The 17966-nt window shown below is 37.0% G+C and overlaps 1 protein-coding gene across 2 annotated transcripts in view; it reads right to left on the bottom strand.

The window, feature by feature from the left end:
* Positions 1-17966, bottom strand: part of ME1 (malic enzyme 1) — a 173782-nt gene that overhangs the window by 78875 nt on the left and 76941 nt on the right. For both annotated transcript variants that reach the window (XM_038177167.2, XM_072036242.1), the window contains exon 5: positions 15761-15922. In XM_038177167.2, coding sequence (XP_038033095.1) covers positions 15761-15922 — 162 coding nt within the window. The remainder of the gene's footprint in view (positions 1-15760; positions 15923-17966) is intronic.

The raw sequence follows: 17966 nt of genomic DNA, 5'->3' as shown, positions 1-17966 counted from the left end.
ATTGCCTCTTTTCAAACACAGAATCTATCGTCTCAAAACAATCAGAAGCAAATATCATAGAGCTGCCATCACTGACTTTGCAGTACAAGCTGTGCATTGTTCCTAAGGAGAAAAGCAGATGTTGTCTTCAGGGCTGGATTAGATGTTATTTATGAAAGTACTGTAACTGAAGGAAAAAAAACCCTCCTTCAAAGCTATCAAGTTAGTTTGTCAAATCTGCATATTAGATAAATAAAAAACTATGAGAGATCCCCAAAGAAATACAAATACAGTTGCTCCAACATCTTCTGTTAACTGAAAGTTAGCTTTGAAACTCTAAAACTCATGAAAACCTTTATAGACCACACTTCTGATCCTTATACCACATTTACTTGATTAGCTGTAGAATTCTTTTTCCTGATATGTGTTTGTGTGCCTCCACCATCCAGATGCAGTGAGTCCATTTTTCAGATCTACATGTAACTTCTCCACTAAACAGCACCTATACCAAGGTGCTCATTACTAAGACATTGCATTGTTAGGAGGATGGGCAAGGAGAAAATTTCTAATTTTACAATTTCCTTAATTTATGCAACACAAAATCTAGAATGATCTATTTGCTGTGCGACTTGTGCCAATCCAAAAATAAAGGCAAGCTTTGTATAAAGGGCACATGTGGGTAGAACACAGAGGCAGCTGTATTCCTGGGATGAACACTATGTGGAGACAAGAAACGTATCTGCAGTAACACACTTCAGTGATCATTTCACTTGCTCTTTACTGGAAAACTCTTGTAAAATGCTGAATTTACATCTCCCAACAGATGCCCTAAAGTTTGGCCGGAGTAGGAAAAAACCTCACAGAATTTTTTATTTTATCCTTATTTATTGTTTTAAGGATCCTAGATAAATTAAGGTACATTTTAGAAGAGGTTTTCTAACTCTTCTCCCTCCTCCTCATCTGACCATATGCTGTCTTTTTCTCCATAGACAGAAATACGATGGCACATAAACAGTCAAATAAGTTGCAGGTATTACTTCGATGCATATCTCTTGGTTGTGTTACTATTCTAAAAAAAACTCTTCCAGTTCCCCATCTTGACAATCACCTTTCTAAAGAGTTTTGTAAATGAAATAGAAACAAAAAAAAACCACACTCATCTTTCATGTAACAGGATAAAGTCAAGAGTGGCTGAAGGAAGCCCCAGGGTTAGGGTCAGGATTAGGGTAAGGGCCCTTAAAAGGAAGGATTTCCCAACTATGTATTTTAAAATTCAATACTGGACAATTCCTAGAGGCCATGGGAAGTTCAGCTTTCCAGTAATGGAGCTCAGACAACAGCCTGCTCCTCTCCCTGCGAATTTTTCTCTCTTCCTTAGATACAACATATTAGTCCCCATTTAATATTGTTTTCTGTCTCTTCCTCTTAAGAGGTCGCAAATGATTTTGGTAACAGAACAGCATCACCCCAATATCTAAGGTACTTAGATATCTAGTACTGCTGCACTGCTTCAGGCTAGCGTGCTCCATATCATATGCTGCCAGAACTGCATCTAGCAGAGTTGGTAATGAGATCAGAGAGGCCTAATTCATTGTGTATTTTAGGATGCACAAAAAAATATACAGCAAGATAAAGACACTGCATTATGTTTAACAATTTCGGAGAAATCTCCTAATGTTAACATCTGTCTGCAGGGATAGGGATGATGCCAACTCCACAAATGCCTGTAATTTGAGTTGGAATTTGGAAGACGCTCAGAACCACGGTTTTGGAGCAAGATTTCATCAGACGCAATTTCAGGATGCATAACTCTTTTATACAGTAAAACTGAAAACAAATGGTTGTCTGCATGCCAGTGGCATTTCTTGAAAATCTTAATCTCTTGACTATTGAGAAAACAATAGTCTTGAAGAATTTGACATTGTGTAGGACTTCAGTAGATTATGCTGCATATAATAAATCTTTTAAAATAGAGATAATAATCAGAAAGCAAAGAAATCTGATAAATCTCTTGCATTTAATACATGTAATTATCAGACCACCTAGCAAGACATCTCCTACAACCAATGACATCTATTTTATATAAAAGCTTTTAGTGAATTCCCAAAAAAGCTCAGACTAACAAGCTCTCTACACAACTGGTTGTCAGCAGCCCCCATACAGATAATGAGGATCATTTCTTCTTCATGAACCTCATCAACTAAACAGCTAACATCTCAATCTGTATGTGCTGTCACACACCCCAAAACATTTAACACTATCCTTCATAATTTGAAATATACCTGATGGAGAATGGGAACAAGCTACAGAGATAGATTAGCACCACCAAACTTTAAAAGTTTATTGTTCTTAAAAACGTGAACGAAGATATGAACCCCCACCCAAAAATGCTGAAAGAATGCTATGGACTTGTGGGTGCCACAGTAAATGCTTATAATAAATTACAGAAGGTATTCAAACAACAATATTTAAGAAGGTTTAAGAAAGGTTAGAATAGTATCCAGAGTAACCTACATAGAACCCTGAACAACAAGTCTAGCCTCAGTGAAAATTTTTCTAGAAATTGGAGGTTTTATTTTTTTTTCAACTCACAGTTTGACAGCACACAAATTCTGACTCGAGTCCACCACATAGTTAACTGAACAGAATTTTAACATGTCCGCAAATGTATTGCTTATAAAATTGAAAATCTTATTGCATGTTATCAGCACAACTTGTTTCTGTATCAACAGTTCTGATATTTCGCTTTGATTTTCTTTCACATGTAACTATTAGTCTTCATCATTTGTTATATTCTTGTCTTCTCAGTTCTACTAAACCTATGGTGGCCATTCACCAAAAAAACATGTGGTCATATTCACCAAAATATCTTTGACCCTGACATCTCTCTGTCCTGTGCTGACACTCAGCCATGATCTTCACTGGAGCTAAATGGGCTCTTCCTACATATAAACAAGTCACATTAACAATATCCCTTTGACTGATGGGAAATTATTAATCAAGTCTGGTGACATTCTTTTGACACTGACTTCTCAGCTGCTGACTTTGTCTATCCTAACAACAGGAAAAAAAAAAAAGGCAGAAGCAGTTCTGTGCACAAAGTAGAACTCCTTCTGCAAGGCTCAACAGCTGTAGGAGCACCCTTCCCGTTAGCCGGTGACGTTTCGTCTGAGACACTAGGCCTATTTCCATGAAAGCACAAATTATGCATCTTATCTCACATTTTGTACTAATAGCTATATTTATGGCACCTTCCCTCTTGTCTTCTCCATTGCGTGTCAAATTGCTGAAGAAGCAGATATCTAGCATTTACTGTTTCAGAAAGAATAGAAGCCAACAAAAACAAACAGTATCTGTTGCTGTCTTCTGAGTTTGAAGAGTTGGAAATGTTTGATATATCTTGAAATAAAGTCTGCCATCAGTTTGGTCTATGGATATTCATGCATACTATCCAAAATAAGCATTTCCAGATATTCATTTCTGCCCTCTTTTATAGATCCCCTTTGCTGAAAAGTGGAGTGAAAAGAAATGAAATGGACTGACAGAATTGCTGTTAACATCAGTATACAGCTCATGCTTTTTTAATATGAGCTGAAACCGAGACTTAAATCCTGTGCCAGCATTTATGTTATTTCTTGCTAATGCCCTTTCCTCCTCAGCTTCTTCTCGTGTCCTAAAAATCCCTGCAGATATGCTGTTTGGTAAATATGACAATCCGAAACACCATCTGGCTTCATCACATTTTCCATGGTCTAATGAAGTAAAATATTTCACAAAAGAAATATTCATAAATAGCATATTTCATAAAAATAAATTAACAGTCTCAGAAAAAGAATACCACACTCTCCTAGCCAAAATGGCAAAGTTCAAAGGATGACAATGGAACAACAGTGAGAGACAATTGGTGAGGTCTTCTCACACACTAAGAAGAGAATAGCACTTCTTAATGATACAAATTGTTTGTTTAATAAGAGGTTGACATATGTTGAAGAAAAAAAGAAAAAGTTTTAACCTTTTTAGAAGCCTTCTGTGCAATGCAGCAACCACATGTCTGAGTAGAGAGGAAAGTAAAGTGCAAATCAGGTATGAATTCACGTTATCTAAATTAAGAACCTGTATTGGATATTTCAACATCTAAGGTTGTCTAAGCTCTTGTCTAAGCCATTCAACAAAAATAGGTAGTTTTAAGATACAATTCATTAAACCGATTTGAGACAGCTACTCTACAAGAAGTGTCCGCTTTTCTTCATAAAATTAGCCTCTGATAATTAGTTCAGGTTTGGATGACTTTCAAGCTGCTTATCTCTTGCCCAGCCATTTGGGGTTTATTGAGTTCGGCAGTGGGGGCTCAGGTTATTAAGATGAATCATTCAAATATGAGATTATAATTGCTCATTCTGTTGATTCCTAAGTATGGGAAAGATGAAAGAGAAGAGGCAAAAATGTGGATGACTATGTGGGTATACTAGAAAAGTCTAGATTTGGGTCTAGTACCCATACAATGTAGGAAGTTTGAATGGTTACAAGAAGACTGTGAATACTGATCTTCAGTATTTTATGGCAGTGTAAGTCTTTAAGCACAGGAAATACAGGACAAGGGAGAAGTTAAGTCTGGTTTTGAAATATATAATAATATATTTTGCACAATATGAATACTAAAAATAGAAGATTTACTTGAAAGTCGCCTTTAATTTAATTGTACTAGAACATTTGCATGTGTTTTAAAGACTGTAGTAACCGTAAAATGACAACAGTAAACCCCAGGTGAAGAAAACTAAGCCTTTACTCTTGTGTTTGTTGTTGTTGTTGATGTCATTTTGTTATTATTTAAAAAGGACTGTAAGCATTTTTGCTACAAAATGTAGACCAGGATAGGTTAAGAAAGAAGCCCATTACAAGTTAAGAAAGAAGCCCATTACAAGTGAATACACAGGTAATCAAAATGCTGTTAGTATACCTATTATGAAATTAAGTTAAAAAAATACTTAAACAGAATAAATGCTTAAAAACCAAGCCTGTTTAAATTTGAGTTTTATTGATAAATCTGCCAATACTCATATCTGCTAAGCTGTGCCTAACAAAATTTGAGAAAAGCATCTAAATGAAAACAAGGGAGGTGATGTAACACATTCCTCTGGGAATGCAGTGGTAAAGAATAGCACATGATATTCTCCATTTGCAAATGAGTCAAAACAATTAACAGCTCTAAATATGGTGAGGAAATGGTCTTCCCCTTTGTACACAATTAGTTCATAACAGGGGTAAGCAATGTTTTCTTGTTCAGCTCTCCTAATGCACACTTAGTGAATCCCTTAGGAAGCACAAGCCATTTGTACACAGTCCTCTACCAACTGAAGAATTAGAAGGTTTAATGCAAACAAGGAAACACCTAAGCACGTAGAAATAATAGTAATTAAAAGAATTGGGTCACTGGAAAAAGCCTGGACTGAAGAATAAGCCATTTTCCATTCCTAAGGATAAAGACAGCAACTTTTTGACAGTTGCCTGATGCATCTCGTCAGTGACCCTGCCTGCACACATCACACTGGATATATTTGCAAGAAAAGAGTCTATGAAAATTGATTATAGTTCTCAGAGTAAATTTGGAACATAGAAACATATGGAAAAAAAATAAAAGAAACGGACAAAAGTCAGATGCAAACTACCATGCAGTCTGACATATTTAACGAGATTAAAAGAGGAAATGTGGTTTCCAAATAAAACATAGTATTCCAAAATACAGAATATTCTGTGCAACAAAGACCTCCGTGTTAAGTAACAATTTACCATTTCTGTTGATGACAGGGCCATGTGAAAATATGGAATTTTCTAACATCCCACACATATTAACTCTGTGTATGATTTAATGGCCACATCTGCATGAGCACAAAACACTTCCACATAAATGTAAAGTCTGAACACACACCTACGGTTAGATTGAGATATGAAAAACTAGTGTATACTATGATTACTGCAATTTAAAAAATAGCAGAACTCTATTACTTCAGAATATCATGTGAAAAACACAAAGTTATCAAGAAATAGTACCTAACTCTGTGTGATGAAATATATTGAAACCAAATATCGCTAACAATTTGGGTTGATGTCTGATTAGAGAGACATTTGGAGACTCTTATTTGACTCACTATTTATAATAATGGAAATGTCTGTATTAGAATAAAAGTCACATATATCAAAATTCATGTTTATTTTTTTTCCACAGGATTCAAAAGAGCACATAAAGAATTACAGTTCCTTCCGTATTCTCTGAATAAAGTCCAGAAAGTCAGTAGATACAAGAAAGCACAAAGCAAGAATTCTAAACTACAGAAGATGACCGTTGATCAGTCCTCACTTAACCAAACCCATTGCTACCATCAAGATAAGAATTTCAATATCAACTAATTCCAATGTCAGTAATAGTTACCAAATTGTCCCTACACAGCCCTACTTATTCACAGAAAATGAGACAACATTCTGAAATTCTGATGGGTGTTTGCATGGTAGTTTGTTTCTTACTTTAGTTAACAGAAAGTCATGTATTTTGAAATATTACATTTCCAAATAAATTCTGTGGAAAAATCGTAATCAGCCCTATATACTGTTAAATATTCCCATGTTTCTGCTTGCTCACTTCTCTGATCTGTATGTAAAGCTCTGTGCCAGTGGACATAGTCCAGGGAGTATCTCACTAGCTCAGGCACATGGGAGCCAAGAAGCTTCTTAGGAAACTGCAGGAAACTGTAGATCAGGCTGAAACGCCTGATCTACAGAGAAAAAATAACGAGGCATGGGAAATCCAAATGAAGTTTTGGAATCGGCTTTGGAATTTAAATGATGCTCCCCCTCCACCAAAAATGTAAAGTAAACCCCCAAACTAGTCTATCACAATTTATCAGTGTTTTAAGAACTTCATGTACATGTGAATCCTTGGAGTAAAGGAGGTTTATATTCAAGTTTGAAGTGGATTGTAACAACGGGAATGTACTTGACATCTTTCTTTAATGAAAAAATAGAGTTTATTGTATCATTTGAAGGACTCATGTCTATAACAAACAGAAAGCTGCTATGAAAATATTAATGAGAAAGAAATACATGTAGCAGTGATAAGATATGACTCACTAAGATGATTCACTAAGAACAACATGAAAATGTTAATAAACCTGAAGAAAACTCAGGGAAGATGATATGTATAAAAGCCCAAAGAAAGCCTGAGAGACATTGGCATTTGCCACTGATACACTTCTAACAAGCAAACAGAGGAACAGAAATATCTAGCTGAAACTGCTCTGTGATTTAACTAAAAATGCCACTCTACTTGAATATTTAATAACAATACAGATGTAGTCCTTCAATTCAATATAATGAATTACTTTTCCAGTATGTGAAAATCATGTATGACTACATGATTGACTATGTCCTTTGCTGAGTATGTCACCTAAAAACTATAACCCGGAATGCAGAGCATTTTTGGCAGCAATTGAACTTTTAGGTTAAAAAATGGATACTTCATGATAAATAGTAAATATTTTTTGTCACTATATTACATTTGTTTTAAAATTACGTGTGTAAAAACTGCTACAAATTATCCTCTACCTCTGATGCATTTAACAATTTAGGTCAATATTTCCTTCTGAGAGCAGACTCGCCTTTTCAGGCTATTGATTTGGATATACTGTTCACAAGACAACAGATATAAACCTTTAATTTTCCATTCACTTCAAGTTTCATTTAAACTGAGCTTACTTAACGTAATTTCTTGTCTGTTGCCTAAAGCCGTGATATCATTTGTTCTTCCTCTTCTGTTTCGTTATTTTCCATGTGCTATCCTGACAATCCAACCTCGCTTGGTCACAAGTCTCAAAATCTGAGAAATATAAAGCTATGAATTCACAGAACTGGCTGTTGGAAAATAATATTTTACAGAAATAGCTGCAGGTTAGTCAAAAGACTGTTTCAGTTCTACATGTGTCAATAACAGATCAGCAGCATATGTCAGAAACATATTCAAATGGTAAATCTAGATTTATTATTACACTTATGAATTTTTGACACTTCAGAGTTAAAGTCAAAATAACTTCCAAAATTTTCAAGTTGTGAATGTTCCTAAATGTACAACCAGAACTGTTCCATAAGAGCACACTAAAAAGTAAGAAAAGGAAAGCTCTTCAAAAAGTAATGAAAAATATCTACCAGATACTTGCGATAAACTCAAGAAAGTTGTTCAAAGGACCCTGCAATGAGGGGCAAGTGGTGGCTGTTGTAAGTTGTATCCTTTCCCCAACTCACCCTTTAGGTCTGTAAATATATTATGGATGTTGGCACAGTTTTGGGTATTCCTGCTGTTTTAATAAAGCATGTTTAGGGGTGATGGGCAATGTCATATTTATTTTAGAAGTGAAATCTTCTGGAACACAATGGAGAAAAAATACTCTATACTGAAGCAAACACACTCTGTATGTTACTGTTTTGTCCCATTTAAGCTTCATATCACCATCAATGCAAAAATCCTTATCCTACCTAAATCTCTCTTTCATTGAAATCATGGTTTGAAGGACAATTTCAGATCAACCAGCAGTATCCATATCCCTTTCTGCACTTTTGGGAAATGCCAGACATACTCAGATTCAGACTTTCCATTTTCTTCCCACTACAGCCCATAAAATCTAGACTTGAAAAACCCTTAATCCTTTTTTTTAACTCTCTCTTCAGCCCTTAGACAGTTAGACACATTAATTAAATTCTTTATCTTTTCCACTGTACCCAAGCCCCTTAATTTTAGAAGAACCATCAATAAAAAGAGCTTGTACTTGTCCTCTCCCTTCTCTAACACAGACTATGTTCACTCCAAATAACTGAATAGATTTAAAAGGAGACTACCAGTGTCTGCAAAATATTTTTTTTTCTTCTGCACAATGGGCTGGACAGAACCATAATTCAGAACTGACTTGACTTTTCAGTACTTCTGAGCAGTGAAAAGAAAAAATGACTCCTGTTCGACTCTAGGCAAAGTAATACCCCACCACAATATTTTCTTGCAAAGTGGCAGGGGGAAAGGGGAGGAAAGAGAAATATTTATGTATTTTCTCATTTGTTGAAGTGCTGGCAGTGTGCTATCAGGGAACGATCTTACAGTAAGATCTAAGGGGAAATATTCCACTTGTAAAACTAGCACTGAATTTGTGAAAGAGAGCACAGACAGCAAGAAAAACTCCTGAAAAGGCCTGGAGGTTACCTCAGTTATCACCTACCAGAACAGCAGGGATAGGAGGTAGGCTGAACCATATATATATATATATATATATATATATGTATATATATATGTATATATATTTACTCCAGCAATAGTTTTACAAACCTTAATGTCTGGAGTAAAGCACAATTGTGCCACAGCATTACCTTTGAGCACCTGGTCTGCCCTTGCTGCTCTGTGGACAGGGAAATGAGCCTGTCTACCTCAGCCAGCCAGGATAAATTGATCAGATTCAACACAGCTACACAAGAAGCTGTGTATCCAGAAACCTCCAGCTGCATCACACACAGTGTCATTTGCATGTCTGAAATGCTCAAAGCTACTAGCAAACACAGTGCAGAAAATAACTGAGAAACGAGACCCCCATAGGCCAGGCAACAAAAATAGCTCCCTTCTACACAGACAGGAGCAACCTCTATTCGTGGAGCTCAGGAAGTGCCATTATTATTTTGCAGTAATGCTATCACTGAAGTGCTGGCTCTACTTCTAACAGCCATAATTCAAGGGCAAGGCAAGAGGAATATGAGCTCTTTAAATTCAGAGACCACAACCACTTTATAATACATTAACTACACAAAATACAGTGCAAAACCACAATGAATGCCAATTGTGACTAACTTATTTAGAAATTCCTACAGCTGTACACAATGTACATGATTTGTTTGATATGTTTATATCTCTGGTTTGATAAGATTAGAAATTACAGTTTTCCGCTACAGTCAGCTTTCCTCTGTCCAAGTTTCTATTTTGGTTGGAATATGAATAATAGAAGCAGGTTTGTCTCTGTGTTTTATCAGCAGCTTCCTTTTTCACATTCATAGAGAGATATTTTGGAGGAATATGAAACCTGAAAGGCTGGTACCAGTACTTCTGACACTTGGAAGCAAATTGTGGAAATGCAGAAAGCTAACTGCAGCACCATGTTGAGGAACTGAGCTTGCATTTACACCTCTGCTTTTCTGGATTCAGTCTTCTACGATGGATGCCTGTCGTTCCTCCAGAAGCGTCTGAACTGCCAGCCCAGTAATGCTCATTGACCTATTTAGGACAACTGTGTGAGCTGCCACATTCCTGCATTTAAATATTTGCAGCAAGTTAAGGGAAAAATATTCCAAAGCAAGCATGCAGGAAATAGCTTGAGACAACAGCCACGGTTCCTTACAGTCCCGCAGTGTGGCAGACAAGGGAGCAGTAGCTGCTCGAGCAGCTGCACGTTGCTCTCTCATGTGCGCTGTTTGGTACTTACATCTATGTATTTGATAGTTTTATGAGTAAAGGAACAACTTCAGATAGGCATTTGCACAAAGTGAACTGACAGTCACGATTCATCTGCACGATGGCGTATAGGACCAGCCAGCTATTTAACTGTGTCTACCCAGTGCAAGAAAAGGTTTGCATGCCCAGCTTTCTTGAAGCCATCCTGGATGCAGCTTGAATCATCGAATCATCTGGGTTGGGAAAGACCTTCACAATCACCAAGCCCAACCACCAACATGATCTACTGAGTCCACGGAGCAATCCTGATAGGTGGCTCCAGGACCCAGAGGCTTGCTGCTAGAAACTCCCCACCTAACAAATTCCTACAACGCCACTTGACTTTTCTGCACTGTGGGAAAGTACCATTTAAAAGAATTGAATGTTTTCTACCTACACAGAAATTTATGGTAAATGCTAACACACAACTCATCCTTCCAGAGCTCCCACCACTGGCCATTCCCAGTACCAAATTCACACTGGCAATCTGCCCCCTGAGTACGGGACCGCTCTGTCAGCCCAGAAATTGCTATAGCTTTTCTTCTAAAATACCCGATAAACAGATTGCTGATTTCTCTGTTAAGTATGCATTATTAGGTTAAGATTTTTACAGTCAGAAGAAACCCTTTCACCACTGATTTGACTTCCATATAACACAAGCTGACAGCCTGCCTAGATTTCATTCCTGCTCTGGCTGGATAACACTACCAAACCATGGCTTATCTATGACCCTTGGAAACTAAAATACTACCTCCAAGCCATTGATAAAGATATTAAACCTTTCAGAACTGAAAATAAACTCTGAAATACCACAAAACCGAAACTATTTTATTGTTCCTCACAGAAATGTGTTTTAAATAGTGTTTTATGTAGTAACACAGGTCTGGATTGTTTTTTCATTGGTCCTGTTTCTTAAATAGAACAGTATGAATTCAAATGTGTTACTGAAGGTAAAAATAAGAGCTGACCAAAAACCCGTAAATTCATTTTAATGCTAAATTAAATTTGGTTTTAATAACATGCTAATCAGGAATAGTTATTTTACTCTTATTGCTTCATTAGTCAATCTTTCTAATTTTACTAAAGCTCTATGTCAGGTTACACAACCAGGACCACAACCAGGACCATTTTAGTTTAAATAAAAGCCTTAGCTGTAATTCCATCTTCCTGAACTTCTCATTTTTTCCCAGAGACAATTAAACCAGACAATACTTCCTCCCCACTCAGCTCAGCTTGCTTTCCAGCAAGCAAGTTCCAGAGTGTTTGTACCACAGGGTTTTTTGTTTGTTTTATATCATAACTGGCATTATTTGGACATCCTGATTGAAGGACTTTGACAAATTGTTAAGGATTTTTAACATATTAATTCCCTGTTAACACAATGCAAAATAAGACTTCTCACTGAGAGATAAAACTGTCATTTAAAAACCATCTACCACATTTATATTGACAATGAACACTTCTACAAGTACCACCATTAAGGTGAAGTTTCAGGAACAACAGAAAAACTCATTCTTGCACTTCATAATTAGTATGGATAAAGTTACTTTTCTTTAGTGTATTTTGCTTTTCAATTGTCTGTTAACTCAGTCTTTGATAGTTTCTTTGTGTTTTGTTTATAACCAACAGGTTTGCCTCAATGTCATTTATTTTGTGAGTTTAATAACAGTTTCAAGTAGCAAACAATCATTCGTATTTTAATGTTGAGATGTTTTCCTTTGATGGAAATTGATTATTTCCATCACCCTGAAATCGTCCCACTTATAGAGGTGAGTACACACATTTCAGATAGGTCTCCAATGAGTTGCACTTGCTGGTGCCTTGATATCCATTTGTTTTTCTTTCCAAGCTGTTTCTGTAACCATTGCAAGGCAATTAACATATACCTCCGTAATGTTTGATGAATGCCCAGAATGCAGAAATCACATCACCTCAGCTCTCCCAGCAATGCTTTCATAACAGTACTGAGACCGAGTACCAAGCTTGAGTACGTTTTACCTGGATTGCAATCCCACCTGAGAAGTACCATCTTCACACCCTACAAACAAATGACTACTGCATAAGACACAACTTTCAGGGAGACTTTCATGGTCTCTTGTAAATAACTAATAGTACTACATACACTGTTTTAAAATGTTTTGGATTAAAATGTCCCAACAGCAACTGTTTGCCTCCAATTTGTCAATGACTTGCGAAACAGGCATACTGTTTTTGGCAGTGGTCAACACTACTCCTTTTAGATGCTCAGTCCTGCATTGATTACACAGAGTAATTTACTACTTCAGTCAAGCAAGTCTTTCTACTAGGTCAATTTTTACTATTAAGCAAGTAGTTACCATTTCTCTCGCTTATTATTTGGGCAATTGTATACAAATTTGCTTATCTTCTTAATCCCTGCCTTTGTGAGTAGCATGGTAATATCACAGCTAAAATACCTCTGCTAAAACTAACTGTAGTAAAGCACTTAATAATTATCAGAAATTAAGTGAGTTGCTGAATAGAGTTCCCATTTTGTGTCCTATGCACAACAAAACAACACAGGATAAGAATTTGTGAAGTTTTTCTTGCAATCTTGCTTTAAAGTAAGATTTAATCTTTCTGGAGAATTTGCAGGTTGTGCAAAACGGGGTTATAGTTGCCAAAAAAACATATTTTGAAACTTATTTTAAAGCACTGAGGCCCCCACAGAAAGGGAGAAGGAGCTAATCTAAATGGAAAACATCTGCACGTTTCAAAAAACATGTTCAGCATAATTATTATTTATATACGCTCAAGTTATGAGAGTGATTTCTATTGTGTCTCATTATAGAAAATTCTGGCTTGGGCAAGAGAATATAGCATAAAGATACAGTTATTTTTCCAAAAGATTTAGATTTTAAAATAAAGAATTGGCAGCAGCTTGAATTAATATAATCAGCTTAGCCAGCAAAACGTGATCACTTTTTGGGCACTTTGGTTCCCTGAAGTGGTGACACAAACACTGACAGTGGGGAGGGAACAGGAGCTGCCGGGGCAGAGGCAGGGTGTGAGAGGGAAGAGCTTAAGGGTGCTGGTGCCCCAGCATCACTGACTGTGACTGAAGTAGCCAGGGAACTAGAGCCAAGAGCCAACTGAACGAGGAGTAGGAGCAGGCCCATGAGGGCTCTTCAGTCAGGAGGCATGACAGCAGAGCCCAGCTTGCTCATAGTCCTCCACCAGAATTCAGGAGTTTCATTCCCAGTTAAACCTTTAAGATAAATGCTTAAACATCTGAGCACCCCATCCCAACTGGAAAAAACAACGATCTACTTTTTGAAGTGCAATATAACACAACCCCAAAAGAGCAGTAGTGCTGCCTCCAGAGCAGACCCTAACCCAGCTGTGATTCAGAGCCTTCATTTCTCACATGCTGTTGGCTTCTCCTCACCCCTGCAAAAACCCAGATCAATACAAATAGTACTGAGTCATAAGCTAATGTAATAATTTCTTGTAACTACTACTGCAGTAAGGAAAAAAACAAACAAAAAAACAACTCTTTACCCAGCCTCCCTTTCATTCAAGTTAAGTTTAAGGTCTCTTGCAGCAGTAAATTTAGAATTCTGTTGGGGCTTTTAGACTGTTGAGCAGTGGGTGCACATCTGAGCTTCGTGTATACTTGGGCAGGAATGAAAAGCATGCCAGCAGAATCAGTTCTTTCCTGCACTGCTAACCACAGTGCTGGCTGGGGACTGAAACATACCGAGCTGCTACGATTAAGTAGGCTGTACAACTAAATTGAGGCAGTCCACAAAATGGTCCTAAAGTAACTATCCAAGTGAAAAAAACAAAAGCAACAATAAAAAACATCCTCCTGATAAGAAGGTGAGTATGCCAGAGCACCAACAAACCCCAGCTCACACAATTTGTATGCATCTTGTAATGCTTCAGGTTGGCCACCCTTCCGGACACCTTGACCGAACTCATTGTTTGGTCACAAGAAGAGTGACATAGAAGTGGAGCTATTGGTATGTGTATGCTTTTGCTTTTTTTTTTTTTTTTTTTCCTATTTGTAGGTATACATTATATGTTTGATATATTTCAAGAAAATAATACCCCATGAAAAACTGAAAATGATGGTGAAATTCAGGCATTAAAGCAAAATGCAGTATCATAAGTAGCTGATATAATTTACTGCCTAGAAACATTCAATAATAAATAACTGGCCCAGCTGCTCAAACAAAAAATATAGCTAATGAGACTTGTATGTGATTTGGTATAGCTATGTGCTACAGTGTTCAGATGCATTTTACAAATAAATCTGTCCACTTTCAGGAGAAGGCTCTCGGGGGATAGAGAGAGAGAGTAGCAGACTATTCCCCAGTTCAGTAATGCTTTCATGATGCATTGTCTAAACTATCCCAGTGGGGAAGGGGTGGAGGTGTGTGCATAAAGCTGAAGTTGCACACACCCAGCCCAACAATCTAGAAATCCCAGCTGAATTCACTGGTATGGAGATGCTTTATTTAGCTTTAATACTCATAAATCTCTGATGCATTTATCATGCACAAAGTTTAATGCTTGCATCATTTATACTGTAATTTCTGCTAAAGCATAATGATATAGCTGATGATATTTGACATCATTCAGAGTCAATAATTCAAATGTTCTTTCAGCAAAAAAGAGAAACAACAGGGGCCAAGTAATTAACTAGTAATCCTGGGAGGCCTGGAAATAACAAAGCCAGTTTTCAGCAACTAGCTGCCTTTAAATCTCTCCACTTCGTACAAACGGGAAGCCAAGTAAAAGAGGGTAAAGTCCACTTACTTGAAGCACTGGGACGTCATTTGGGGAAAATTCATTGGATTATAGAGCTTTCTATAGCTGAAGTCAACGTACAGCTGAAGTACATAGATGTGCACTCCTAACATATACCAGGCTATTCTTTCAAGCTGTTCCCCCAAAATGAATTCACATCTGAAATCACTGCAGAAGAATTCTGCAGCAGAAGTAGAGATGGAATGCTGCCTTGCATCATAATTTTAACTCTGTCGTCCCCCTCTTGAGATCTAATTTCCCATGCCACTTTCTAACATTTACAATGTATGCATAACATTTTTACAGACAACATCTTCCTTACCTACTTGAGCCTTACAAAACAATCTACACAGTGCATTAGGATGAGAGTTTTTCCATAAGACTTCTTAGGTTCCGCATAATCAAAAACTGTATCATAACAAGGAAATCCAACTTTTCACAATTCAACTTTCATACAGTTCACTTGAAACTGCTAGTATTATACCTCAGAGAAGGATTTACCTCATTATCTGTTCCCACATCCAACATCACTGGTAGGCACTCATGAGGTTTCACTCCTCCACACGCGGTATAAAGTGCCAGTTTACCAACCGGGATGCCCATGCCATAGCAGCCGAGGTCTCCAAGACCAAGAATACGTTCTCCATCTGTCACCACAATAGCCTGGAGGAAAAAATAAAAGCACTGTAATCATCACTTCTTTCTCATACAGTACTGTGCATACTAAGTATTCTGTTATCATCTTACAATGGTCTTTTAATTTTCACTTTAAAATTGCAACAGGTACAAATAAATCAATAGCGCAACAAAGGCCATGAATTGCTTTGTTGTATTTCACTGTGCGATTGTTACACTTTTTTAGACTCTTGCTTCAATGTAAATGGAAACTTTACTATAAAGCTTTTAGGAATACACAAGAGAGGTATTTAGTATTACATTACAAGGGAACTGGCATTGACTCTTACATTTTTTCTGTCAACAGTATCAAAACACAATAGGAAAGGAAAGGTAGTTATCCACAAAAAGATGAACCCTGGACTCCTGGGTTCTGCTGTAACTGTTTGCAGGAGAAACAGGGCCAGCAGCTTCTCCTGCTGGTCTTTCACAGGGCTGTCTACAGGGTTCTTAACCTTTGAAAATGTTTCTTTTTTTCCTTTAAGCAAATAACACACACTGTGGTATTTATACATACGAGGCAGCATGTGTTTCCATTGATAGAAATACAGGAACTCAGTGAACCACACAAAGTTGTCTGCGCTAACAAGGAAGACTTTTCACAATAAAGAACAGAAACATCATAACCTGTGTATTCATAATGAGCACGAGTCTACAGTTAGAGACAACCTAACCATAACCTTAAACAGCTTTATACAAGATAACATTTTAAAAATACATAAAAAGCCACAGCTGTAGCTGCAGCCAAATTGTCAAACTCTTGTGTTAGCATTTTAATCACAATGAAGCAGGTAGCACTACGAAAATGTTCTTTTAGCAAGAGCAATGAAGTACAACTACTACAGCAAAGACCTTGAGGCCTAGCAGAAGCTGTTAAAAAATTTTACAATGCCTCCTGCCAACAATGACATCTGTTGTAAATACAATGCATGATTTTTCTTTTCTAATTTGGTGGAGTTTTGGATATTACAAAATTATATATATATATATATATATATATATATATATATATATATATATATATAAATTCCATACATTTTCTGGTTACAAATGGATTTTTTTTTTTTTAAAGAATTGTGAATATCCCTATGTACAACTTCCAAATCTTGAATAAATGAAATTGGCTAAAACATAAATCACACTCTGGAAGAAATGAAAGAATGCAGTAAAGGATCTCCTTCTGAGCATGACCTGCAAATTTCAAGCTGCTTTTATGAAGACAGTGGTGCCACCCCTCCAAGATCGGATCAGCCAGGGAGCTGGGAGGGAGAGCGCCACGTCCATAACCCTCTTGTCCAAAATTTCAACACCGCCAGTGACTTCTTGATACCAAAAGAGGAAAGGGATTGTAATCTCATCAAAATAAAACACTCAGACAGGACTGCCCAGACTCGCACTGTGCAAACAAGAAGCTAAATGCATAGAACTGATAATGACAATCCTTATTTACAGCAATGATTATTTCTCAGCCCTGAATGTTATGAGTGCTCGGCTGGTTTACATGAGTCAGCAACCAGACATTCAGCTTCAAGCTCAGTATGGGAAGCATCTGACAACATAGAAATTCCCTTGTCACATTCTGTGACAAACAACTTTAGCTGAAAATTTAGTAGTTTTGCTGGATTAACCCAAACATGGGAACTGATTGTCCAGAGAGGCTGTGGAGTCTCCACCACTAGAGATCTTCAAAACCAAACTGACCAAACTGGACATAGCCCTGAGAAACCATCTCCAGGTGTCCCTGCTTGAGCAGGGGGGTTGGACCAGATGATCTCAAAAGGTCCCTACTAACCTCAACCATTTGGTGATTCTGTGAAATGCAGAAAAAGAATTCAGATTATTTTTTTTTTAAATGCATAACTTTCAATGTAATTGGCTAATTAATCAATAATACAATAAAGGATACCAATAGGTAAACAAGTAAGGATGGAAAAGCTTCAAACTATAGCTGTAACATCATTGTTTCTATTTATTAAAAAAAAAACACAAACTGAGAAACAATTGAAATCTAACTGATAATATGCCATCTAAT

This window comes from Anas platyrhynchos, chromosome 3 (assembly GCF_047663525.1).
Source record: "Anas platyrhynchos isolate ZD024472 breed Pekin duck chromosome 3, IASCAAS_PekinDuck_T2T, whole genome shotgun sequence".
In the NCBI taxonomy this organism is placed as follows: Eukaryota; Metazoa; Chordata; class Aves; order Anseriformes; family Anatidae; genus Anas; species Anas platyrhynchos.
This window is presented reverse-complemented; position numbering and strand designations above follow the sequence as displayed.